At 44.4% G+C, this 25778-nt stretch overlaps 1 protein-coding gene across 1 annotated transcript in view; it reads left to right on the forward strand.

Annotated features, from left to right (window-relative positions):
- MALRD1 (MAM and LDL receptor class A domain containing 1) overlaps nt 1-25778 on the forward strand; it is a 460314-nt gene that overhangs the window by 42744 nt on the left and 391792 nt on the right. The window contains exon 4 of the mRNA XM_066584724.1: nt 23005-23165. Within this exon, the coding sequence (XP_066440821.1) occupies nt 23005-23165 (161 nt within the window). The remainder of the gene's footprint in view (nt 1-23004; nt 23166-25778) is intronic.

Raw genomic sequence — 25778 nt, forward strand, 5'->3', positions numbered from 1 at the left:
AGGATCATATCGCCCTCCAGCTCGGAGCCGGTGCCTCGCCGTAATACATATGGTCATGTGCAGATGCAAGGTACAATAATCAGCCGAAGCATCGGAGGGCGTCCCCCAAGATGCGGGCGAGACGCAAAGCATCATCATCTGCAGCAAATGTTGCATCTGATTACAACTTGGCAGATGAATATAATTAAAGCCATCATTTACATTCCGAATCCTTGGAAAACATCAACAAGTCATTGTCTGCCTTTCTGGTTTCTGGTTTCCGAATAGACCTTTAGCACACAATACATAATTACAGAGCCCTTCCCATGACAGGCCGCGAGGACGCCAAATCTCCGAGCAATATTTATTATCCATGAAACCCCGTGTCCTGCGGTTCAGGGGAGGAGAAACACAACTGAACCGGGATGCTTCATTTCTAGAGGTTTTAATCTCCTCTTCGAATGTATTTTATTTAACCTCTTGAAGACCAGGGCGTTTGTTTCGTCTTAAATGACCAGACACTTCTTAGCGATTTTACCCATGTGGCGGTTTTATGGCTCTATTAGGGCGCCCACCCACTGGCGATTTTTTTTTCTTTGCGTTTTGCGGTTTTTCTCAAGAGCAATTAGAATTGAATGTACTCCTGTCCACTGGCGTTTTTTTTTGCGTTGCGTTTGCGTTTTTAACATAGGAACTGTCAGTTGCATATGTGTCCTTATTTTTCTCCTAATGCACCCATGAAAGTCAATGGAAATTAATGGAAAAGCAGCGAAAACGCGGCAAAAAGCGCCGCGAAAAACGCGTGGAAAACGCTGCGTTTTTAACGCACGAAAATCGCAAACGCCAGTGGGTGGGCGCCCTTAAGGGGTTAATGGGATCAACAATATCTTCCGTAAAGTAAATGCTATGATAGCTTTATTCAAGGGGTCGGCACGATGCTGCAGATACAAAGTTTATAGTTTGTTTTTTTGCTGTACTAGTCTTAAAAAATAAAAGATCTTTGGAGAAAAGTAAAATCATTTTCTGCCGCCATCGCCTGACCGCCATAACGGGTTTAGTTTTCAGTCTACGTAGTTGAGTGAGGGCTTGTTTTCTACTGGAAGTACTGCAAAGCTTTTGTGGTTCAAGTCCCCTACAGGGTCATAAAAAAGCTATATAGAAAAATATATTTAAAAAAAAAAAGGAACAACTAAACCCCCTTATTCACAGTTTCCCCTCTTTATATAAAAATGTCACAATAAAGGAAAATATTTGTGGTATCATTATATCTGTAACACACACAAGGAATTGAACACACTATTTATCTCGCACGGCAAAAACTGTAAGAAACGTATTTGTTTCACCCGCCCTCCCTACAGAAATGCTATAAAAGTGCTTAAAAAGTTTTATGTACCCTAATGTGGTACTTTAAAAAAAAAAACAAGCCCCGATAGAACCTCGTCCATGGAAAAAGTTAAAAAGCTATGGGACTTTGAGTGCAGCAATGCCAAGAAATTATTTCTAAAAAAGGTTTTATTGTGCAAAAGTGGAAAAACCTAAAGAAAAAATAATATATATATATATATACACACACACATTCTTGGTATCTTCGTGATTGTACCGATCCACAGAAAAAAAATATTGTGTCATTTATGCTGTCTAATTAACGCTGTAAAAAAAGCTAAACAAAAATAAACTATGACAGAATTTAGGTCTTTTTTTCTCCTTGCCCTCCAAAAAATAAAGTTATCCAATACATTATAAATACCCAAAAAATAGATACCAATAGAAACTACAGTTCACAACACAAAAAACAAGTCATCATACAGCCGGGTCGACGGAAAGATAAAAAAGTTATGGCTTTTGAAAAGTAGAGAGGAAAATCCCCCCCCAAAATTGTTGCGTCTTTATGGCCCAAATAGGGCGTGTTCTTAAAGGCACAGTACCAGTTCCATGTGACCTAGGCAACACAAAGCCAGTGTTATATTACCAGGAACAAAAAATAATATAGTGTTATCAGTGCTATAAAATTGTACTATGGAAATGCGAGGACGCTTATTGATAGGTGGACTATTTGTGGGCTATGGACTACCGATCTCTTGGTCATGTGAAGACTAGAAGATGGTCCTGTCTCTTTACATTCCTCTGAGGTTGTGAAAGGGTTAAGCGGAAAGATCTTCCGGTTGACTGTGAATAGCGTTGATCATTTTTGCTTTTCAAGGAGTTGAATGAAGAGATACCCCCCCACCCCCATACCCCCCCACCCCCCATGCACCCTGTTGACGCAGCATGTAGGCTGTTGGCAGCTGAAGAGTCACAAGTGGAAAAACAAATAAAAGTGACAAAGCATATGATAATACAGAGATGTAAAGAAAGCGCCCCGAGACACCGAGAGAATGCACAGAACATGATTGTTTTCCCAGTGCAATAAATTATACGCCTGCGAGTCGAGGAGCCGTCATCCACGCTTGTCAATGGCTTCTTTTGATTCTTGGTAAGTGGCGCGCCGCGAACAAACACTTTTAAACGGTTCCTTTGTAAATGCGGGAAAATCACCTGAACTAAAAGCAGCCGTCTCATCAGCGGCAGCTATTTGACATTCTTCTCTCGACAGGAGGGAATAGAATGAGCAATTATATATGTTTGTTTGTGTTTCGCCGCATGTGACAAACATTACAACAGAACTTCAGCCGTCGATCATACAGAGAAATTAATCCTTGCTGAGCGTACAAATCCAAGACGTTGTAGGGACCAAAGTCGGCCGCACGACGCACCGCAAGACACACACAAGTTTGCACAAAAATTTGCAGTTAGACCATGGAGGTTGTTATTTGCAGATGATGGTGGGCGGGGTCTTCTGGGAGGAGCCCAGAGTACCGGTCAATCAACTATTGCCCATGATGCTCAGGTGCCCTTGAAGTGGTGCTGGTGGCGGAGAATAAGAGGATACGCTGATAGGAGTAACTGACTGTGTAAGGAGCTTCCCCTAAAAGGTTAAAGGGGTTGTCCGAGTTAAGGAAACGCTTGTCACCGGGTCCCCATGTGTTAAAATAACAAATCAGCAGTTACTCACCTCTACCTGATCATTCCCCGGCGGCGGCTCTGTTCTCCTATGACGTCACTTTGAAGACTGCAGGCAGCTTGAGCCCGTCTACAAACAAGCTGCAGCAGCCAATGATGGCGCTCAGTGATCATGGCTGTCATTGGTTGCTGCAGCAGGTTTATGGACATCGCAACAGCTTGTTAGCAAAGACAGTTGAGACTAGAGTGTCCAGTGAGAAAAATGCAGCACTAGGCCAGCACAGCAGCAGAGGAAGAGGATTGCGAATGTGACAATGGAGTGCATGAGAAAAGGCCCAGTGGAGTTACCTGGATTGTGGAGGAACTACAGAGAGCTGCTTCCTGAGTCAGGCGAACTACATGTCTGAGCTGGAAACAGCACCATTTGAGAAAATACGGGAACCGTTATGCCTCTAACAGAGAAACATATAATACCAGCTGATTCAGTGTGAAGACTGTGCTACTTGGACTACTACATCGTAAGTGAGGGTGGCCTCAGAAAACACAAGATATGTAAACTACATAGGCCTGCTATTAAGGATGCAGTACAAACTATCTTGCAATGAAACTAATCACTTGGCAGTAAGTGGCGTCAGTCACTGCTAGCCTTGGAAATCTGCCGTTACGGTTTCTTGCATATTCCACCAGTTATGGGAGTGACTTACTGTCTATGGACTGTGCGCAATTCGCTCTAATGGACTGTAATAAAATTGAACTTTAACTGTTCTCAGGGCCCATGATGACTGAGCTGCTCCCCATACTGGGTGTGGGCTGCTGCTATTGGGATGTGATTGGTTGTTACTCCTACAGTAACTGCTATTAATCTTAGCTGAATGTAGTTGGACATTGATTTCCGTACCGATACAGTTTATTTGTTCTCAAACTGACTTTTGTGCATTAGGTAACCATATTTGTAACTCCTTGGTCCGCCTCATATCTGATCACCTGCGTCACATGACCACTCCCGTGATAACTGCATTCCTCAATTCTGTACATTTTATGCATTTTGGTTACATTTGGATATAAAATGTTAATATGTAGAATTTATAAGGTGTTAATAAATAGCTGCTGTGGCATAAAACCCATGTCCTGCAGTGGTGTGACTTTATATCATGCAGTATCACCATCCCCATAGTCACATGGCTCCTTAGTACCTATCTACCCTTCGGACGCTCAAGTGCCCATCACACTTGCAACCGTGAGTGTGCAGTCAGTATGTGGCTCTGCCGAAGGAAGTATCAGATGCAGTGGATGACTGGATGACACATATGGTGCTTGCTGGCCCATCTCATGAACCGATCAAGGTCAAGTCACAAGTATAATGCTAAGCAGCCGCACCCCATCATGTATGGAAGGCAGGGGTGTAACTATAGGGGATGCAGGGGATGCGGTTGCCCCCGGGCCCAGGAGCCTTAGGGGGCCCATTAGGCCTCTCTTCTCCATATAGAGAGCCCAGTACTATGAGTAAAGCATTATAGTTGGGGGCCCTGTTACAAGTTTTGCATCAGGGCCCGGGAGCTTCAAGTTACGCCTCTGATGGAAGGTGTGCAAGTGACTGTCTATCAGAATTTTGCACCTGCACTACAACCCCATATAGCATTATGACTTTCCATGCTACACTAACATTCATATGACTGTAATAATAGGGTGGGCACATGGTCCGCCTTATATAGCAACTTTCTCTTCCAGCCATAGGGAGGATCCCAAGCGAGTGACTTCTTCCTATGATATTCATGGCAGAAATCTCTAATCCTTCCCAACTCTAAATATAGAAAATAAATCTCTGCTCAGCTCCCCATTTGCATAAGGTGCAGTACCAGGCAGAGACCATGGATGAGGGTGGCACTATTCCTGGGGAAAAAAATAGCTTTTTTTTGTAATCTCTTAAATCCCTTTAATCCATATACTTTCATTGGTGGTCACTGCAACACAAGCATAGTGAGTTACCTTCCCCCGAAGAAAGACCTCAATGGACATCCCACTAATGACTCCAAAACTGTATAGGAATGCAAAAGTTAATTTTTACTTTGGGCTGTATTCAAGTGACTGTATGTGAATTGCACTTGAGAAATTCAGGTAGTTTGCATCGGATAGCACATTGACACCCATGAATGGGACAAGCAGCGTGTGAAAGAAGGGGCATGTGAATAGTCTAATTGGCTATGATGGGTCTGTGCACTTGTAGCAGAGTACTACTTGTCTAATTACTTTATTTGTTAGAGCAACATTGCTTTTCTTATTTGAAGAACGGTACCCTTGGGGGCTGGGGAGCAAATGACAGTCTCACGAGAAGCTGAGGATATATATTGAGTGGCTCCAAAATTGAGCTCCACAGTTATAGTGAGTGGACATTGCTGCTTATCACCACCTGTGAGTAGTCATCTACTACCGCAAATCTGTAAGTCCTATGATAGACACTTGTGGTCGAACCAAGGCTCACTAATTGTAATACAGACTGAACAAACGGAGGAAATAATTGTACTTGAGCAGTCAAGTTAACTAGTTCTGCCGCTTGCATCCCCGATATTGGCAACCCTCTCAAGTGCTGGAACGGACTGGATATGTTCAATAATAGACATTTTAAGCAAAGAATTAGGTTGTCCAGAAGATGCATTGCCAAGGAACCTATGCAGGGTCTTGCGACTGGGTCCATTTTGCCAACTGGAGAGGTCATTCCATGCCACCGGTAGAAGATGAGGTCAACCCCTATGCGCCAGTTTTAGAACTGTGCTTCCCTATCTCTGACACCCAAGGGTACCACACACTGGAATACAAGGACTGCACACAGCCCAACTATACAGCCCTCCCAATAAGCCCTTAGAAATATAAATCATACAGCAATTCTGGATGATAACAGCCAAACCAACCCTAACACAGAGACGAAGCATCAGAGCAACGTACAAAAGCAGTATTAGTATGCATCAATTATCATATTCATGAAAGACTTAAATACAGAATTATTTATAGTGTTCAAACAATAAGAGCGGCCGGCGCTCCGCTACATCCAGCGGAAGAACAAATGATAGAAACTCCATATATTCCGATGAGTTCGGTAATCCACACCACTCTTTGGTTGCTTTACATTAGTCATTTCTATGCATATGCATTAAATTCTCTGTAGTCTGAAAAGCCGAATCATAGAGAGATTATTGTTGGTGAATTTGTGTTGTGAGGAAGTAGTCAAGAGGAAAAAGGGATCGGAATTTAAAGGAAGCTCAATGATCTTTGAAAGTGTACACAGGCTTGAATTGATTAGAGAAATAAAGCAGTTTGATGCATAATCATACCAGCATTTCTAAAATGTTAATCGTCGAGCCTTTAAAGTTTATCTGCTGTGCAGACTGTCATAAGATAACTCTTTTCAACCACTATCGAAATTATTTTTCCTGCTGAGTGTGATACCACAACAGACAGAACGAAAAAAAACTTCAAAGACTTAACCCTGTTGTTGAGTCTTAGGAAGAGTTCGATTCATCATGATGATTTGAAGGGTATTTCTTATATACGTATTCTGGGGTGTCGTGGAAATGTGTTGAAACATGTCACCAATGGCTATCCATGAGTTGGGACCACCAATAGCGTCCGTGACCCTCTAAGCAGTGTTGATGGGTCATCCCACTTGTAATGCAGCCCATGTTGACTTATTGTATCACTGACTAATTTGGCATTGGGCTACTTCTGAGGACTGCTTTAAGGTGTCTCTGGTTTTCACCCTTTAACCCCTTTTTGAGGAATACGGTCTTCACTGCAGGGAACTCCCAGGTCGCTTCCCTAGGAGTAGACTTAGTGCAATAACTGTTGAACCAGGTGGGTCAAAGGTACCAAAGCATGGTGCCAGAGGAACTGGCATAGTATAACAGGTAGAGATGAGCGAGTATACTCGCTAAAGGCAATTGCTCGAGCGAGCATTGCCTTTAGCGAGTATCTCCCCGCTCGAGACTGAAGGTTCAGGTGCCGGCGCGGAGGAGCGGTGAGTAGCCGCTGTCAGCAGGAGGGAGCGGAGGGGGGGGGAGAGAGGGAGATTGAGATCTCCCCTCCGTTCCGCCTCGCTCTCCCCCGCAGCTCCCTGCCCGCTGCCGGCACCCGAACCTTCAGTCTCGAGCGGGCAATGCTCACTCGAGCAATTGCCTTTAGTGCGTATACTCGCTCATCTCTAATAACAGGTCAAAGTCAGGACAGGCAAATTTCATACAATACGGCAATTAAGCTGAAAGTCAAGGCATAGGGTAAGCAAGCAAACTGTAGTCAGGAAACAGGCTGAGGCCGGGACAATCATAGAATTGTAGAGTTGGAAGGGACCTCCAGGGTCATCGGGTCCAATCCCACACTCATTGTAGGATCCACTAAATCATCCCAGACAGATGTCTGTCCAGCCTCTGTTTGAAGACTTGTATTGAAGAAGAACTCCCCACCTCCCATGACAACTGTTCCACTCATTGATCCCCCTCACTGTTTATTATCTAATCACTGTCTTCTCCCTTCCAGTTTCATCCCATTGCTTCTAGTCTTTCCTTGTACAAACAAGAATAGGGATGATCCGTCTGCACTGTGACAGCCCTTCAGATATTTGTAGACAGCTAATAAGTCTCCTGTCAGCCTTCTCTTCTGCTAAACATTCCCAGATCCTTTAACCGTTCCTCATAGGACATGATTTGCAGACCGCTCACCATCTTGGTAACTCTTCTCTGAACTTGCTCCAGTTTGTTGATGTCTTTTTAAATTGTGGTGCTCAGAACTAGACACAGTATTCCAGATGAGGTCTGACTAAGGAACAGTAGAGGGAGATAATTACCTCACATGATTCATCACATTCTATATGTGCTTTTTTTCAATTTTCTTGCCCAGATGTAGAACCTTGCATCTCTCTTCAAGCTATTCTAGATCTTTTTGAATCCTCTCTCTCTTCCTTAGTGTTAGCTATTCCTCCTAGCTTTGTGTCAATTTGATCAGTTTCCCCTCAATTCCCTCCTACAGATTATTTATAAAAATGTTGACCAACACTGGGCCTAGGACAGAGCCTTGTGGTTCCCCACTTGATACATTCTTCCACTTGGATGTGCAGCCATTTATGACCACTCCTTTGAGTACGATCTCTCAGCCAGTTGTGAATCCACCTAACAGTTGCCTTGTCAATCCCATATTTGGTCATTTTTTCACTAAGTATGATATGAGATACTTTGTCAAATGCTTTACTAAAGTCAAGATATACTATATCCACCGCATTTCCCTGATCAACCCAGTCGGTGATTCTGTCATAGATGGAAATTAGATTTGTCTGGCCTGACTTGTTTGTAACAAACCCATGCTGGCTCTGGTTAATTACTGCATTCTCATCAAAGTACTTGCATACATGCTGTTTAATAATTCATTCAAAGACCGTATAGAAGTCAGGCTTGCAGGCCTGTGGTTTCCTGGGTCCGGCTTCTTCCCTTTCTTGAAGATATGCACAGCATTTGCCCTTTTCCAATTTTCTGGGACTTCTCCTGTTTTCAAGGAATTTTCAAAGATTACGGCAAGTAGTTCAGCATTTACCTCTGCTGCTTCCTTCAGTATCCCAGGATGTAATTCATCTGAACCTACAGACTTGAATTCATTTAAGTAAGCTAAGTGTTCCTTCACCATCTCTTTGCTGATAGATAGCCTGCATTCTTTTATTCCGTCAGGATATTCCCAGATCCTTTAACCGTTCCTCATCAGACATGGTTTGCAGATCGCTTACTTGGGCTGCACTCTCCAGTATACAGCGGGACAACTGAAGGCAGTAACAGTTCCAAGCTCAAAATGGTGGTAGTTGACCACTTGGAAGTTATAGTTCCATCTTAGTTAGTTTTATGTGCGCACACTATAGTCCTACTTTAGAGACTAATTTCCACTTACACTTGTTAAAGTTCAGCCACTTTATAGCCACCTTAGGCATTCTCTGTAGTGTTTCCAGGTTCCTGAAGATGACGTGTGATGCAACAGTTTTTTTTTTCCAGCAGCACTAACCTGTCCTCTCCAAAAACACTGGATACCCACTGCTCTAAGGCTCTTACTGAGCTTTTCTTCTCCGTTCTCAGCCGCTTCCTCTCAGCTCAGTTAACTGTCTATTTTTTACCAGTGGGGTACACTTGGTGGACCTGTGCTCACTCCTCCTGAGCTACTCCAAAACTAACTGCATCACTAGTCTTTTCCCAGCCATTCCACCTACTTTCTGTCAGGTGATCTGAAGACTACCAATCAGAAAATTGTCTAGAATAAAATGATCCAGATGTGTTATTACACAACTTGGACATTATATGCCACTAAAACATCAAATTTTACCTTGGTATTTATAAATTTCTTAGCTATAATGAATACTGGTGCATTTTCTGCACACATTCCATCAAGGTCGCTCCATTACACCTTAAATAACCCAGGAAACATCTGTATAGTCTGGAAAAAGAAAGCTTGATGCATGTTCTTTGATGCCGCTTATTGGCCTGTGGTTGGAGGCTGACTTCGCTCACGAAACGCACAGCAGAGCCAGGAAATAATTTTGCGCAAGCCTTCTGTAACACGTAGATGGCTGCGTATTAATTAGGACTACTACCCCCAGCACAGACGCAGTAGACTGAGGACGATCAAAGGCAGCCCAAATAGAAAGTTTTTTCCCAAATTTTTTTGGAAAAGCCCACTGCCTATATAGACAGTATATCTCTTTCACTGTCCCTGCCTCAGCACTACTGGCCCTATACTATGTAAAATTACTGCAGACTGTTTCCCTCTGGACAGGATGACAGCGGTGATGTAACGGCCAACGCAGAGCCAGGAAAGAATTTTGCGCAAGCCTGCTGTAACACTTAGCTGGCTGCATATTAATTAGGACTACTACCCCCAGCAGAGACGCAGTACACTCAGGACGGTCACAGGCAGCCCAAATAGAATGTTTTTTCCCAAATTTTTTTGGAAAAGCCCACTGCCTATATAGACAGTATACGTCTTTCACCTTTTTCACTGTCCCTGCCTCAGCACTACTGGCCCTATACTATGTAAAATTACTGCAGACTGAGGACGCAATGCTCTTCATGGCCGATATACAAAAAAAAAAAAAGTGCAACACTGCAAAAGGCAGCCTCCACAGTACTGCACACGGTCAGATGTGGCCCTAAGAAGGACCGTTGCGGTTCTTGAAGCCTAAAATCACTCCTAACACTCTCCCTATAGCAGCAGCAGCAGCACTGTCCCTGATCTATGTCAGCATGCATCTGTGGCGAGCCGCGGGAGGGGCCGATTTATATACTCGGGTGACACCTGATCTCGCCAGCCACTCACTGCAGGGGGGTGGTATAGGGCTTGAACGTCGCAGGGGGAAGTTGTAATGCCTTCCCTGTCTTTCTATTGGCCAGAAAAGCGCGCTAACGTCTCAGAGATGAAAGTGAAAGTAACTCGAACATCACGTGGTGCTCGTCACGAGTAACGAGCATCTCGAACACGCTGATAGTCGAACGAGCATCAAGCTCGGACGAGTACGTTCGCTCATCTCTAATAGTGAAGGATCTGTTCTGCAACAGATGGGATGGAAGATCCACAAGCATTAGTCTGTCCTCTGATGAGGAAGGCACAATGTTTTCAAGAGAAGAATGTTTCATTGTGCTCCTGCTATAGGGCCCGCGCTCCTGTATGTCAGCCCTTGTTGGGGTATTTTTTACCATTTTAAGTGGTCGTGTTAAGTAGGTTTCCATTATATATATATATAACCCTGAGTCTGTGAATAAACGAATGTGAACATATGGAAAACATAACAAGTGTAATCCTGCAGTACAAGCGCTTTTGTTTTAGACTAAGAGAAGGTTTAGGCATTTTTTTCTTTTCATAAGATTAGATCTAAGTGATAATAGAAAAGGATCATTACAGACTATCTATATTTATAGGGAACCATTGTAGTTCATGGTGTAGTAAAGCGTGGACTGGAAGTATGAATATTGCTGAGGATAATGTGAATGTTCATTTAATATAAACTAGTATAGTCAATGTAGAATAAATGAACTCCCAGTTTATAACAAACCTCATACACTATCGTACCAAAGTAATTGGACCCCTGAGCAAGAATCAAAAGTAGTATCTATTTCTATAATACTTAGTGGCGCTCCTTTGGCCCTAATGACTTCGGAAATTTCAGCTAGTATTCCCCTCTATTTTTCCTCAGATGTCTAGCAAGTTCTCTCTGAGAAGATGGCCACTGTTCATATATCCTGACCCAATGTTCCAGTTCATTCCTTCCATCCATCACAAACCCCAGCTATTCTACATAGATGGTGGGACCATCTGGAGGACACTCTTAGGCTGATCTCTAGGAGCGTAGGCTATCACCCTTAGGCACTTTGGAGCATATAAGTGCTTTTATGCTGGAGTGTTTGCAGAAGGACCATCGCATAGCCCACATCAAAACATCAGATCATTACTGGGTATCTACCCTCCTTGAATCCCAATACAAAGCCAAAATGACAAATCTCATTCTGGCAGTGGAGAGGGACTTCAAAATGCAGCACTATCAGGACAGATTCTTAAGCCGCTTGAGCACAGTATTTCTCTGTAGTCATGGAGATGCATCCGCAATGGATCACAGCTCTGCCACTCATGGCGGATGAACAGAAAGCTGCCGCATCAGCACCACCAGCGATGGCAGAGGATGTCTATTAGTAGTGTGGCAAAGTTTTTTCAGTCTGCAGCAAAAGCATGGTTTAGAACTGACAGTCACAGGCAGCACCTATCCATGATGGTCGAAGAGTGGGTCTGCTCCCATGTGGATGAACCCTTCGACATCTGGGTGTCTAAGCTGGACGAGTGGCTGGAGCTTGCACAATATGCTTTAGAGATGTTTTCCTGCCCCACTGCCAGTGTGCTATTAGAAAGAGTGTTCAGTACAGCCGGGGGTGTGATAACTGACAGAGGTGTCTGACTGTCCACAGACAATGTCCATCTCCTGACCTTTATAAAAATGGACTAGGTGTAGATTGTACTTGACTTTTGCTCCACAATAGTAGATTGCACAGATTAGTTAGCACGCTAGCCATTTTTAGTAACATAGTATGAGGGTTAAAATTCTAAGTGCAACACCAATCGGGCCCACCCCACTTGCCCCGTTGCCGGCCGTAAGAATAGACACCACACAGAGGTCTGGTATAGTTTCTCACACGGGAGAAAAAACTGCGCTCCTTTATTACAGATTACATGAGATCTTATACCCTCTGCCCTCTCACCACTAGGGGGTGATGGGCTCATAACCATATATGGGCAGTCCGGATTTGCGGACTGAGACAATGAAAATTATGTACATGGTTGAACATCTTGATATGGGCTTCTGGGAAAACAGCCAAGTACATGCGTCCTTGCGTCTGGTTCGGTGGTTTTCTCTGAATTTCTAGGACATCTCTTGCAAAGCCTTGGCATATCTGATGTAAGGCGACATTTAAGTTTTTTTTCATTTGGAATTGAATAAAACTTGCATACAGGTATAAAAGCATAAAAAACACATATGGCAATATATATATTTACCCTCACAAACCCCCCTAAAAAACTTAATATGGAGATCAAGCATCAGACTTTGCACTTTTCCTCGGTCGTCTCTCCCTTGCGTCAGGGTTTCTCCACTGCCCGTAAGTCCCTACTCCTAAAAGGGAAGGGATCCCTACCTCACCTCAGAAGGAGGCCATGGATTCCCTGGGCTTATTTCCGGGCATCCATACCCTCTATCTGTACAAGTTAACACCCCACAGGGTGTGCCCTCGCCGGAACCTAAGGTCTTCTGCACTTTCCCTAGGCAAATGGGAAGTCCACTGACAGTCCATCTTATGAGACTGGGACGGCGCAGTACTAATACATCTCTCCATTCTTCTGGTAACGTATCTGGTTGGCATTATCGGAACTGGCTCTTCATGTTTTTCAAACAAGGGAAATTTTGGTCACATTTTCCAGTCCCTTACTCATATTCTTTTTGATCAAAGGGAAAATACACATACAAGAAATTACATACCCCACCTCTTTCTGCTAAAATCATATCCAGGGCTACTCTAGGGCCATGGATGCAGTGGGCCCTAACTGGTCAGCTAACCCTTGCGAAGCATCTCTGGTGTAGTTTACAAACCTCTGCTGATTGTAATAGATAAAATTCATCCAATCTACATTATTATTAACAGTGACAATAGCAAATAAGGACTCAAAACCTGATTTAACCTGATCTCTAGAATTAAATTCATGTGGCACCCCCCTTGGCACTCCTATTGTATCTATGTATACATGTGGGTCAAAGTTACCACCTGGAGCGTCAACGTCTCTCTTAGCACAATGCGGTGTTGGATTCTCACCCTCAGTGTAGTCTTCATATTGCACATTTGATTGTATTAATTTGTTCTGAAACAGGGGGCTAGTGTACAGTAGTCAAAGGTGTGTGTTAGAGGAATTGTTCCACATTATAGCATGTAAAGGATATGCAGGATCATTAGTTCTTTCAGTGCGAAGTGTGGATCCAAGTGGGCTTTCCTTCGAGCTTGACTGCAGTTGGGTGAACAACATCTGGTAAGGACATTCAAACCGGGTTTCTCGCTCAACCTTTTTACATAGACCCTGTCACCTGGTTTTAGATTGTGACACTCATCTGTAGGACCTGGGAGAAAAGCAGAGACTACAGAATACATTATTGACAATTCCTTGGAGAGGCCTATGACAAAATTAACAAGAAAATCATTCCCCAAACTCTGATACTGAGGCATGTACCCTCCTAAGGAAAAAAACTAATAGAAGACACTCAATTCAAGATTTGTCCGTTTCCTCCATCGCCTTTTGTATCTACTTTCCCCCTACTCCGCGGATGGTAGGGTGTGTGAAAAACCTGGAATATACCCAAAGCAGACATAATGTGTTGCATTATTTCACCTGTGAAGTGTGTACCTTTGTTTGACTCAATCACTTCCGGTACCCCATATCTGCGGATTACCTCATTCATGAGCTTCTGTGCGGTTACCTGCTTATTTACTTTGGTAACAGAGTAGGTCTCCAACCTGAAAAGAAATCAACAACAAGCACATATTCATGCTTCCCAACAAGTGGGAGCTGAGTGTAGCCAATTTGCAATCCCTGAAATGGGTAGAGTGGTCTAGGCAAGTGTGATGTGGCAAATTTACTTCTGCCCTGTTGCTTACGGCAAAGATCATGCAAAATTGGACAAATGATGCAGCAGCTACAGAAAACCAAGGAGCCACCCGTCCTCGTTCAAGCGTCGTCATCATTGTTGCTTTGAGAGGTGCGTCTTTCCGTGCGTCAGCTGGGCCATCATGGGGCACAGGGACTATGGTAAGCAAGTGCTGTTGACTGTTCACCATACGCCGTCCCTTTTTAGTCCATTTGTAGTTTTAGTCAAAGTCCAAAGTTATAATGAAAGTCCAAGATTTTTATCAAAGTCCAAAATTATTATCAAATTCTTCTTTTCTTCTGTCTTCCACGGCTTAAGGGCCGCTGCTTTTGCTGTGTGGCCTGTGATAGCGTTGCCTCTTGCTTCTCTGGTGTAGGAATTGGTGTGAGCTTTCCACCTTGTCAGGTAGAAGTAGGGTCTCCATGAGACTGCACCGCTGCATCATTCTTAATTGGCTGTCCTGCTGAGGTAAAAAACTGTCTGGCCTTCCATGTTGGGCCGTAATCATGAGCTATGCCAAATGCATACCGGGAGTCAGTGTAAATGTTTGCCGTCTTACCTTCCTCCACTCTACACGCCTCCGTGAGTGCTTTTAATTCCGCTTCTTGTACTGCGACATGCGGAGACATTCTGCTTTTTGGGACATCTTGTTGTGTAACCACCGTATATCCAGTGTGGAGTCGTCAATCACCCTGGTACCATCTATAAAAAACAACTCAAAATATGCATTATTAACAAGGGCTTTGAGTAACTTTTTAAAACTTAAATTTTCTTGTTGCATCACTGCTAGACAATCAGGCTGGTATTCTATTTCAAAAAGATCAGAATCTTGTTGCAAAAAATTTAAAAAATGGCTTGCAAAAAATTTAAAAATGGCTGATTTGCAATACCTAAAATGGCTGACTTGCAATACCTAAAATGGCTGACTTGCAATACCTAGATCACCTATGCCTTCTCCTCCCCCCCTTTAAACCAGGGTACGCAATTGGAACAATAGTAGCCGGGTTTAAGTTATTATAACATTGTAAAAAGATTTGATGGATGCAGATAAGGCCTGTAAGATGTTAGCACCAATAACAAAAACATGAGTTACATCGGGGCAGAATAACCTACAAAACATCTATTAATATTGGAAATGTGATATCCCTTTAAGTGAATTCATTATTAGTCTGGTCCTGCCTGCAATTTCTTATCAAAATCTGAGACAGGAGAAAAAAAACAAAACAAAACAAAAAACGTTTACTAGCTGCTCAAGATCCTCACCCCCTCCCTCGTGCAAGAGGAGGGATGAAACATTATTACGTACTATTACATCATATAGCTCCACCCCTTCGATATTGGCACATTGCGTCCGTCTTCTCAACTTAATTTCAGCTTAACCGTCCAAGCATCCACATCACAACCAAGCAAAGTCCCATGCATGGGGTAGGACTTTCATCCCCAGTCAATTATCCACATCACACATTCCACGCAGCCCGAACACGGGTCACTAACTCTCATCCATCCATGCTCTCAAGTCTGCTCCGTCACCACCCTTGGAGGTGTACCAGTCCATACAGATGCACAGAAAAAAAAGTTTGACAAACATACATACATCAGCTCAAAAACACCGAGGTGAGTGCTATTATAAAGTACATGATTCTATTGAGATGAGATTGTGAATGAGCGCCATCTCCGACAAATTATGTGAAAAAGTTTGCTGAGTGGCTGAAATATTCTATATTTCTTATCTACTGAAGCTATTATATGCTGTATTAAACACTGAAGTATTTAGTTTCTGTGACCCTGAGTTTGGAGTGAGTTCTGAAAGCCCCCACCATTTTAAAACATGTCTTATCTCTCCGCGACTATGAAACACATACTGAATAAGTTTTAGCTTAAACTATTGCCTGCATTTTGAACTCATAATTAACACATATGCTGGGACCTTGCAACATTCATTTTCAACCCCTGTATAAGTAAGAATATACATTAGAAATTACTATATTTCCCTGCCTACTAAGACAGTATAACTAATTAAATTCATTTCAATTCATTGCAAGCAAGCCAAGATATTAACCAAGGATGTTATTACATTTTCTCTCTCGCTGTTATCTTCCTGACCTTGGAAGGCTACACAGAGTCGCAGCTACATGTCAACAAGCCTCTTCTCCCCTACAAGCAAGCTGTTAACTATTTGCACTACAGTATATATATATATATATATATATATACACATATATCCACCTAGTATGGATTATACATATTATCTATTATCTATCTTGTATTATACACATTTCCATCTCTCTTTACCAACAAATCACGTGCATTGTAACTTACTTATCGACTTTCTTGCTCCTTCAGCACTTTTCTCCCCTACCTAACTGCCAATATAACCTTTAATAGACACTCTCCTGACGCCCTCTTGATTACTTACTGTACTTTTCAACATTTCACTTACGGACACTTTCTTAAACAAATAATGTGTACATACGTAACTTACTCTGACTGTCTCTCTGCTTCTAGCAAACTTTGGTCTTCCAAGGCACCTCTGGGTCCTAAAGACCTCCTCCCAGACACCATTTTGTAATCTGCCGTGCGGGTCGGTGTCACACATTTTCATTAGAGTTTTCTTACATTTTACAGATTCATCCACACGGCGGCAGCCCTTGAGGGGCTCTATCTTCTTTAATAAGATCTTACGCATATTAGAACATCAACAATAATAATAATAACACGCTCCATAGAGTGCATCCTTCTGACCCGAATTGTCAGCCCCTTATATATGGCAATACAACCGAAGGCATCTTCTTCTTATGGAACCAGTCCCAAAGAGTACATCCCTCTCCTCAGCTAAACCATCAACAACTAAACTACACTAAAACGGAGGGTTCCTTCGTCAATGGGACCTGTCTTACAGAGTGCTTCCCTCTCCTCTAAACCATTAACAACTAAATAAACTCAAACGGAGGGTTCCTTCGTCTGTGAGACCAAATGAAAAGTAAGAGGAAAAAAAATTCTGCAGATACAACAAACAATCAAACAATCTCCACTATCGCTAAAACGCTACGGACTTCAACAACAAATAGACTACAGACTAGTTTCTGGGTGAGCCATTGGTGCGCATATCACGATCAGTGGTCCATGACGGCAAACCCGAAGCCCACACGAGTTACCGTGTAGAACTCTTAACCCAACCCGTCCGGTCACAAACCACAGATAGTCAGTCCTGCTGCAAGACTCTCAGCGTAAAACACAACATAAATATATGTTTGTCTTACCTGGAGTTCTAAGTGAGTTGATCAGGCTCGGTTTGCAGCAGGACGGTTTCTCAGTGGCGTGGATCCGGGTGAATTGCGCTGTAAGCTCCGATTTTACCGCCCCAGTTGGTTGCGCCATTTATGAGGGTTAAAATTCTAAGTGCAGCACCAATCGGGCCCACCCCACTTGCCCCGTTGCCGGCCGTAAGAATAGACACCACACAGAGGTCTGGTATAGTTTCTCACACGGGAGAAAAAACTGCGCTCCTTTATTACAGATTACATGAGATCTTATACCCTCTGCCCTCTCACCACTAGGGGGTGATGGGCTCATAACCATATATGGGCAGTCCGGATTTGCGGACTGAGACAATGAAAATTATGTACATGGTTGAACATCTTGATATGGGCTTCTGGGAAAACAGCCAAGTACATGCGTCCTTGCGTCTGGTTCGGTGGTTTTCTCTGAATTTCTAGGACATCTCTTGCAAAGCCTTGGCATATCTGATGTAAGGCGACATTTAAGTTTTTTTTCATTTGGAATTGAATAAAACTTGCATACAGGTATAAAAGCATAAAAAACACATATGGCAATATATATATTTACCCTCACAATAGGACTAAGCATAGACTTATATCCACAGACCACACTGCCCTCAAGGTGGTGCTGCTGTTGATGCTGCTCTCCTCCTCACTGTGCCCTCAAGGTGGTGCTGCTGGTGGTGCTGCTCTCCTCCTCACTGTGCCCTCAAGGTGGTGCTGCTGGTGGTGCTGCTCTCCTCCTCCTCCAAAAATAAAAGTTTCTAAAGCACAAGAAACAGCTGTAGCTCTTGTAGCTTTTAAGACAAGCAGCATTCTTGATGTCTTCCTTAGCACCATTTTTGATCTAGGAGACTCTATGTGGGCCTTCTTTTGTTTGCAGTGACACCTGTGTGCTACCATTGACCCCCACACCACTGTACATTATTTGAGTGATACATTTTTGGAAGGCTCACAGTGTTCCTCAGATGTATGGCTGTATTCCCTTGCAATTTGGGGGGCTTTGGCTGCATTGTGGACCTTCTGGAGGGCAAATTAGTAAACCTAATTGCTACTCCCCTTAACTTTAACGGGAGTCGGAATCAACCAACCCAATTCATGATGATTTTCATGAAATCTGCCTGATACCGACACAAAGTGATTATTTCACTAATCACCCATCACTATCCTCTGACCCCTTTCAGCAAAGAGTTGTTTATGTCCACATGATCCAGTGGACAGTCCTGGATTTTAGCAGCTGTCCCAGGAGGTAGGAGGCATGTAGGCCTAACAAAAATGTTTGCCATTAAGTGAGTGATAAAATTTGTCCCTCTTTTCATTGTTCAAAAATTGGGAGGTATGGGAATCCTGGCCCTGCTAGTCCAGCATCGATGACCAGACTCTATTAGAAGCCAATCAGATCGCTGGATTTTCCCAGCTAATGTGGATTCCCACTGAAACTGATCCATGGAAAATTTGTCATGTGATTTTAGGCTCTAATTTGCATACTGGAGGAACTAATCTTGAAAGGGCCGGTGTCTCTAATAAAGGTGCCATTCAGTGCAGATACCCATACATAGGTTTTAAGACTAAAATACCATTCGTAGACCAGCATTGGAGAGTTAAATGGGTAGGGCAGGCATTCAACCTTGTTTAATCGATGGGGGTCCATCACTCAGGACCCCTGGAGTTCTCCTGATCTCAGTCCTCGCACTCACTGCAGCGATTCGGATGTTGACGGCTCTGTCTACATTTGGGTTGAAGACAGAAGTGTAATAGAAAGCCTTACTCCTGTTCAAATAAATGGGAGCTGTACTTCTACAGTACCTCTGGCTCTGACCCCAATGCGGACGTCTGGCCCCGGTTCAGTGAGTGCGCGGCCTGAGATTAGATGATTGCTTGGGGTCCCTAGTGGAGGATCCCTGCCAATCAACTACTGATGACCCATCCTTAGGATAGGTCATCAGTACTAGAGATGAGCGAGCATACTCGTTAAGGGCAATTGCTCGAGCGAGCATTGCCCTTAGCGAGTACCTGCCCGATCGAGAGAAAAGGTTCGTGTGCCGGCGCGGGTGACAGGTGAGTTGCGGCAGTGAGCAGGGGGAGCGGGGGGAGAGAGAGATCTCCCCTCCGTTCCTTCTTGCTCTCCCCCGCCGCTCCCTGTCCGCCACTGGCAGTCGAACCTTTTCTCTCGAGCGGGCAGGTACTCGCTAAGGGCAATGCTCGCTCGAGCAATTGCCCTTAGCGAGTATGCTCGCTCATTACTAATCAGTATTAAAAGGGGTTAAATACCCGGAATATCCCTTTAAAAGATCCTTAGAGTGTAATTGGCCAGTTGAGACTTGTCTAGTTGTAAACTATTGATGGCTTATCCACAGGACAGGTCATCAATACTAGATCAGTGGTGGTCTACTGCCAGGGACACCCTCTGATCATCTGTTTGTCGTGAAAATGGACTTCTGCACCGAGCTGATCCAAAGGAGTCCTGGGCAGCAGAACCCCACTGAGCTACTCTTAGGGGCCTGCACTGCAATAAGCCATCAATAGTTTACAAGTGGAAATCCCTTTACGTCATAAATCGGATCCTCAGAGATAGTGTGCATCTCATGGCTACCATCAGAGCGCTGCTAATTCAGCATCCCTGAAGACATACCATGAAAAATGGTGAAATATCTGACTATGAACGTGAGCGCACACTTGGAGCAGGATCTTCTTTAGTGCCGGTGAAACTGACGGCAGCTTCTATATTTACTCTGGTTTGGTATATCAGAAGTCAGTATATACCGAAGCGACGAGCATCTTGCAAGAGACAGATGTTGGGGCCGTAATTGGAAATTTCAGCACAAAAGTATGAAGCGTCAAATTATCTTTCGGAGGGTCTTGTTAGGAGAGGTCACGCGGGTCGCGATCCGGTCCCGTAAAGTCATGTGCTGCCGATGGAAAAAGACTGCGCAGCTGACAGATTGGAACACAGGAGCAGCCAGCGGTCTGCCGCCGGAGATAGCACGTCGGGGAGCTGTGTGAATAGGAACTGTCAGGATCATCTCCATTCTCTAAAAATAAAACCAAAACAGATGTGATTGCCGGGGAAGACGGAAATAGGAGCGGCGATAAACCTGCACCTCCAGATAAAGCCAGAGTTACAGCGGCACGAAGGAGAACTGAAGGCAAATACTAAGATTCCATTTTGTTTGGATATAAAAAGAGTCGACCCCATAAAACATTTAGTTTTTATTGCAAATGATCGGTTTGGAAGATGACAGCGAGTTACGGGCGTTCTCCGTCTACTGACTGCGTAGAGCTGCGCTTTAATGTGAGCGCAATAGAGAGTTCATTCGAGTCGCTCAATTGAAGATAAAAAATAACAGCAATGGGGCTTATTTACTACTGCGGTCTAATAGACAGCGCAAACTGAGACTAGACAGCCTGAAATACGCCAGATTATTTACAGTAAGGCCCCCTGCAGATGACCGGGGCGGATCCGGCTGCGAGAATTCTCGCAGCGGGACCCAACCCGAGCGCCTGCAGAGAGCATAGCGGACTCACCCGCTCCCGCAGCTCTGGCTCCTTTCATGTGCCTGCTGCCAGGCAGCCGGCGCATGCGCAGAGCAGAGCCGGCGGCCGGTGAGTGACGTTTCTGGGCGGGGCTCTGCGAGCTCTGCATAGAATTGGAGCATGCCGCGGTTTGTTTGCTGTGCGGGATTTCGCACAGACAAACCGCGGCCGTCTGCATAGGATTGCGCGTGGTAATGCAATCCTATGCAGGCGTCCAGGGTCGGAAATTCTGCAGGGAATCCCGCCGCGGAATATACTGCGGAATTTCCATCCCTGAAAGCTGCCATAGGATTGCGTTAACAAACGCAATCCTATGCAGACAGCCGTGATTTTGCCACACGGCAAACAAACCGCGGCATGCTTTAATTCTGTGCGGGCCTCGCAGAGAATCCGACCCGGCCGTCTGCAGGCGGCCTTACTCTGCTGAATGATACATCTGTCGAATCTTAAGGTTCACTGTTCACCACCTTTTAGTTTGCTTAGTTTATAACAAAAACTGCACTGGTTTTTGGCACATTTTTGGTACATGCTCAATTTTTGGGACAATTTCGGCTACACCGCTTTTTTAAGACAGACCGCCCCTTTGTGAGACACAAGAAAAAAGTGTCCAAAAGTGTTTAAAATACACAGCAAATGTGGCACAAAGCATGCAAGAAAGGGACATTAGTCACTGGCAGAGCTGGTCAGGGTCTGCAACAACCCTGCAGCTCTGCTGTAGCAGGGGTTCCCGGTGGTCACATGACTGCCGGGCTCCCATAGTGGAAGTTATACTCCAACTTTCACTTTTTAGTACATAGCGCTCATTGAGCACTGTGTACTCGGGAGAGGAGAAGGCAGAAAGGGTTAGAAACCCCTCCTGCCCTCTCTTCCAGGTTATCAGCTGTCACTAACAGCTGACAACCTGACATGCTTTTGATTGATTGCAGAAGCAGGAGATTTAAACCCGCACCATACTTTTACAATCGGCTGGGTTTAAAGCCCGGAACCAGGCGCCATAAATTTACTGTGTTTGGTCTGTGTTTGGTTAGAGATGAACGAGCGTACTCACTAAGGCAAATTACTCGAGCAAGTATTGCCTTTTGGTAGTTTCTGCCCGCTCGTACTATGAATAAGCATTATAGTTGGGGGCCCTGTTACAGGTTTTGCATTGGGATCCAGAAGCTTCAAGTTATGCCTCTGCATAAAGGGGTTAAGAGAAGTTGGGGGCCCCCATGATAAACTTTTGCACCCGGGCCCATGAGCCTTTACCTATGCCCCTGAGCCCTCCCAATATGTAGTTGGAGTTTGGTTGTTCATCAGTATTCTACACCTGTGCAATGCTCCTCCATATAACAATCTGCCTGTCTGCATGCAGGAGTATACCTGCCTTTGTATTAGTATACCAGTAAGCATGGCCGCTGGCCGCGAGTATTTAAATTGAGGTTTTTCTGTGATTTCTTGGCTGCCGAATTTTGCTACAATTTTTCGTTCTCGCTCATGTCAATAGACTCAGTGATGATGAATGGGTTCTATCTCTGTACAAGTTTTATGTGTCTTGCAACGCCCAAAGCTCGCACAGGGAAATCCAGCGTGTAAATGTGCCCTTCCAGCCCTGCAGACAACTGTATGTGCTATTCTTCCATACCGCTATGTTGTTTGAGTACCGCTCTGTCCGCATGCAGAATCAGGCAGTTGGGTGTAGTTAATTGCATGTTGTATAACGACGCTAGCTAAGGTACCGCACCGGGCGCCATCAGACATAAGGCCAGCTTTTTGCAAAGTGCAGAAGGGAGGTCGTTAGCCGCCCCGGCTGCCAGGAACCGCAGCACAGCTGCTAGTAGCGGCAGATCACCGGTGGTTCAGCTGATATCTTGGAGTCTCCAATTGCAGCTTTTTAGGTTTTGCAACAATTATATTGGAAATGTTTAGTTCAAAGCGTGTAAGCAATCTGAATATGAGACGGAACAACATCCGCCTGCGGTCGGCAGCAGCGGGCCATCATGTTTTGAAATTCGCGACATCTAACTACATTGTTTATCACTGCAGGACATTTTCTCTTAGTTGATGGGAACCCCAGCAATTTGCAGAAAAGGGCTTACTTAAAAAGCTCACCGTTTCACGGGAGCGAAGGCAAGAGCTGTTGCTTCAACTTTCGTTACATGATTGAGAAAGACAACAGTCTGAGACTTCTGCTCTCCTCCGATGAGGTAAGAATCCATTAAATGTCGGCGCTTCTGCTCAGCTGGAATTTACTGCCATCGCAGGGAAGCGGCATCACACCATTCCAAATGAGAGAAATATTAAGTGCTTTCTTTGCCAACAGCATTCATTTGCTTTGAGACTCGTACGGAAAAAAAATGAAATCAAGTCTCCGAGCGCAAGAACAATGTAAGACTCTCCGCTAATTCAATTACTTGGAGACATCGAAAACTTTGGGATTGATATGCAGTTTCAAATGTAAGGTGCAAATAAGTGATAAACCTGTGCAAGCAGGAGGCTCCGAGCGTAGCCGATGGTTTTTTCTTCTTTTTTTCTGATTAGAAGCTCCTGCTACAATCTTAAAGGGATAGTCATGTAGTCTGTAAAACGATGTGACGCCAGTCTTCCTTCTACTTAAAGAGCTGTTCCGGGTAGTTCAGAGTGAAAATGGAGGTGGAGAAACCCCTAGTGGTATATGTAGACTAGACATTGGCACTGGAGTCCCAAGCAGGATCTTGGGGTGGATCTGCAGGGGGTGGACAAAAATATGGAAACACCGTATGAAATGCATGCCTGAACTTATATGGAATTGTAAATCATATTTCAATAAGAGAGGTAGAGACCAATTTTAGGTTGAGGTAATATGACATAGTTGCTGAGGGCAAGAGTGAACATCTGCCCGATCAACAAGCTTCTATTGGTCAGGGGTTTGAGCCGCTCAACTGCTGTTATCAGCTGGCTCCCAAAACCACCCAGAGCAGGGCAAGAGGTGAAATAAACACAAATTTGGTGGAAAAGATCTCAACCAAGCAGGGTCAAAAGGGCAGCTCAGTGCTAATGACTAAAATCCTATGCATTTTTTATGGTGTTTCCATATTATTGTCCATGAGCATAACAGGAGCAGGAAGTGTAATAGAAGGGTTAAGCTCCAATTGATTTTAGTTGTTATTTTGCTGCACATTTCGGCATGCAGTTACATCTCAGGCAGATATGCCACTTAAGGCCCTGTAGTGGTTACAACCTTGGACTATGTGGCATTACCCGCCCTGTGCCAATACTTTGCTAAAGCTTCTTGTGTCTACCAACATGTCCAAGCACAATGTCATATGCAGTGTTGAGGAGCCCAAAGTCCAGACTTCAATCCCAACGAGCATCTTTTGGGTGGACTAGAACGCCGTATCTGTGTTTGCCCAACATGCCTGTCATCCTCCGCATCACTATCTGACGCTCTCATCAATGACACAGGTCTATGGGAATCTGGTGGAAAGCAGTCTAGGAGGATCACTGCAGTCATTAGGCTAAAGGCGGTCCAACATCGGATTGCCAAATGTAAATAAAATCGGATTTCATCACCTTGTGCGTCCCAGTACTTTTGTCCACATAGTGCAGTTATCGGCGTGAGTTGTGACTAGTCGTGCCATGATCCCTCTCGCTCTTTGTGCCTGCAGCTCCTGCCTTACAGTTAGATTTTACTGGTTAATACAATGATCCCTCGTCTATAGTTGGGGTTACATTCCAGCGACCCCCGCCATACGTGAAAATCTGCACAAATGAATCCGGTGAACTGCCAAACAATCGCAAAAGTGAACAATCAGACCGATGCTGCGATCAGTGGGCCAATCAGTGCCCAGGATACAGAGCACATTCCATCAGCCAATAGTGTGCCCTGTACAATCTCACGTTGGCGAGCACTAGTGGCGTACTGTATTTGATGTATGTACCGCAAAATTCCGCAATATAGCGAAAAACTTATATATCTAAAATCTGCAATGCACTGAAACCGCAATCATTGAACCGCGAAATAGTGAGGGATCCCTACTGTACATGTTTAATGCAGTGAGGATAAAGTCCGACTTTTGGACTTCTTTCCTGCACTCTTAGGGACCGTGAGATACAAGTTGGAGTGGAATCTATTGGATGGATCTCAGACATAATCCTCCTATCGATGCCGTCATTTATTTGACTCCCCACTTGAAGCCACTCATTACAGCACTCAGCACTTGTATCTCGAGTTCGGATGGTTTACTGACGCGATGCTTCAGATCTTAATGAACGGAGCCTGATTGCGTCCTTGTTTAAGTCCTCAGGTTTAATTTACTCCGAGATGAGTGTTTGCAGAAATGTGACACGTTCATATTCAACAAGTTCGGCTTTCTATTGATTTATTTTCTATAGACGGCAACACAAAAAAGTCGAATAATTCAGAAGACTCAGAGCTCTACTGCATGTTGGTGGACATGGGCTTATGGCTGCCATTAGGGACATGGGCTTATGGCTGCCATTAGGGACATGGGCTTATGGCTGCCATTAGGGACATGGGCTTATGGCAGCCATTAGGGACATGGGCTTATGGCTGCCATTAGGGACATGGGCTTATGGCTGCCATTAGGGACATGGGCTTATGGCTGCCATTAGGGACATGGGCTTATGGCTGCCATTAGGGACATGGGCTTATGGCTGCCATTAGGGACATGGGCTTATGGCTGCCAATAGGGACATGGGCTTATGGCTGCCAATAGGGACATGGGCTTATGGCTGCCAATAGGGACATGGGCTTATGGCTGCCAATAGGGACATGGGCTTATGGCTGCCATTAGGGACATGGGCTTATGGCTGCCATT

The sequence above is a fragment of the Eleutherodactylus coqui genome, chromosome 12, assembly GCF_035609145.1.
Source record: "Eleutherodactylus coqui strain aEleCoq1 chromosome 12, aEleCoq1.hap1, whole genome shotgun sequence".
Lineage (NCBI taxonomy): Eukaryota > Metazoa > Chordata > Amphibia > Anura > Eleutherodactylidae > Eleutherodactylus > Eleutherodactylus coqui.